This window comes from Salvelinus sp. IW2-2015, unplaced genomic scaffold, assembly GCF_002910315.2.
Source record: "Salvelinus sp. IW2-2015 unplaced genomic scaffold, ASM291031v2 Un_scaffold4249, whole genome shotgun sequence".
Classification (NCBI taxonomy): Eukaryota; Metazoa; Chordata; class Actinopteri; order Salmoniformes; family Salmonidae; genus Salvelinus; species Salvelinus sp. IW2-2015.
The window spans coordinates 58738-59919 of NW_019945520.1; the positions used below are offsets into that span (position 1 = coordinate 58738).

The window sequence follows — 1182 nt, forward strand, 5'->3', positions numbered from 1 at the left end:
AAAAGGTTAGAGAGAGAGAGAAGAGACGAGCGACAGAGGCAAGATGAGAGAGGGAGTAAACAGTGTAACGTATACCATCCTCCACAGTCTGTGACACCAGGACCACGTCAGCCACCTGCAGTGACAGCTCATCAGGCTGCTTGGCTGTGTACGTCCTCGTCACCACCACCTGCATGGCATCTGGGACAACACAAACGGAACAYAGTTTACACTCTAACCCAGYACAACACAAACACAACACAGAGTTAAACTCTGGGACAATACAGACACAACACAGAGTTAAACTCCAACCCTAGGACAACACAAACACAACACAGAGTTAAACTCTGGGACAATACAGACACAACACAGAGTTAAACTCCAATCCTAGGACAACTCAAACACAACACAGAGTTAAACTCTGGGACAATACAAACATAACTTAGTTTACATTTTAAGTCTGGGACAACACAAACACAACACAGAGTTTAAACTCTGACCCTGGACAACACAGTTTATTCTTCAGTGCTGGCTTTTTAAGTAACAAACTAGTTCTAGAAGTTATAATACTTGTATTTGATCCGTAGCGGTGCTTTTTGTTTTGTTTATTAAGTTGAATAGAAAAGCCCTGAAAATGTTATGACTCATGTGTTTACTACRAAATGCACAAGAACTGATTAATCATTCAAGCCGTTAAAACAGGTTGTACCTCCTAATGCTTTACTGCAGGCAAAGTACAATCTGGAAACCAGTTCKCCGCTGAGTTTCATTCTCTCGCTCTAATTAAAGGGATAGTTCGGGATTTTGGCAATTGCTAACTAGCGTTAGCAAAATGACTGGAAGTCTATGGGAACAGCTAGCATGCAATTGCTCCTGTAGACTTAGTCATTACGCTAACGATAGTTAGCATTGACTTGCAAAACTACCTCTGACTTCCTACATACTGGACGCAGAGACATAAAAAAATCCCGCAGTATCCCTTTAAGGAGTGATTTAGACAGAAAAGCAGCTGACCTACAGCTTGGATTTGAACACCACTGTACTACTGTAGACTCCCTCAGACAGGGACACTGTTCCACTACTTCACCACTAGGTGGTGACTCCAGGGTCTCTCTACATAAACTCCAGTTCTCTCTACTAAACTCCAGTTCTCTCTCTAAACTCCAGTCCTTCTTTACTTAAAAACCAGGTCTCTCTACTAAA

At 42.2% G+C, this 1182-nt stretch overlaps 1 protein-coding gene across 1 annotated transcript in view; it reads right to left on the reverse strand.

The window, feature by feature from the left end:
* LOC112077069 (rho guanine nucleotide exchange factor 26) overlaps positions 1–337 on the reverse strand; it is a 4662-nt gene extending 4325 nt beyond the window's left edge. The window contains exon 1 of the mRNA XM_024143671.2: positions 76–337. Coding sequence (XP_023999439.1) covers positions 76–175 — 100 coding nt within the window. The 5' untranslated portion in view covers positions 176–337. The remainder of the gene's footprint in view (positions 1–75) is intronic.
* Positions 338–1182: the final 845 nt, after the last annotated feature.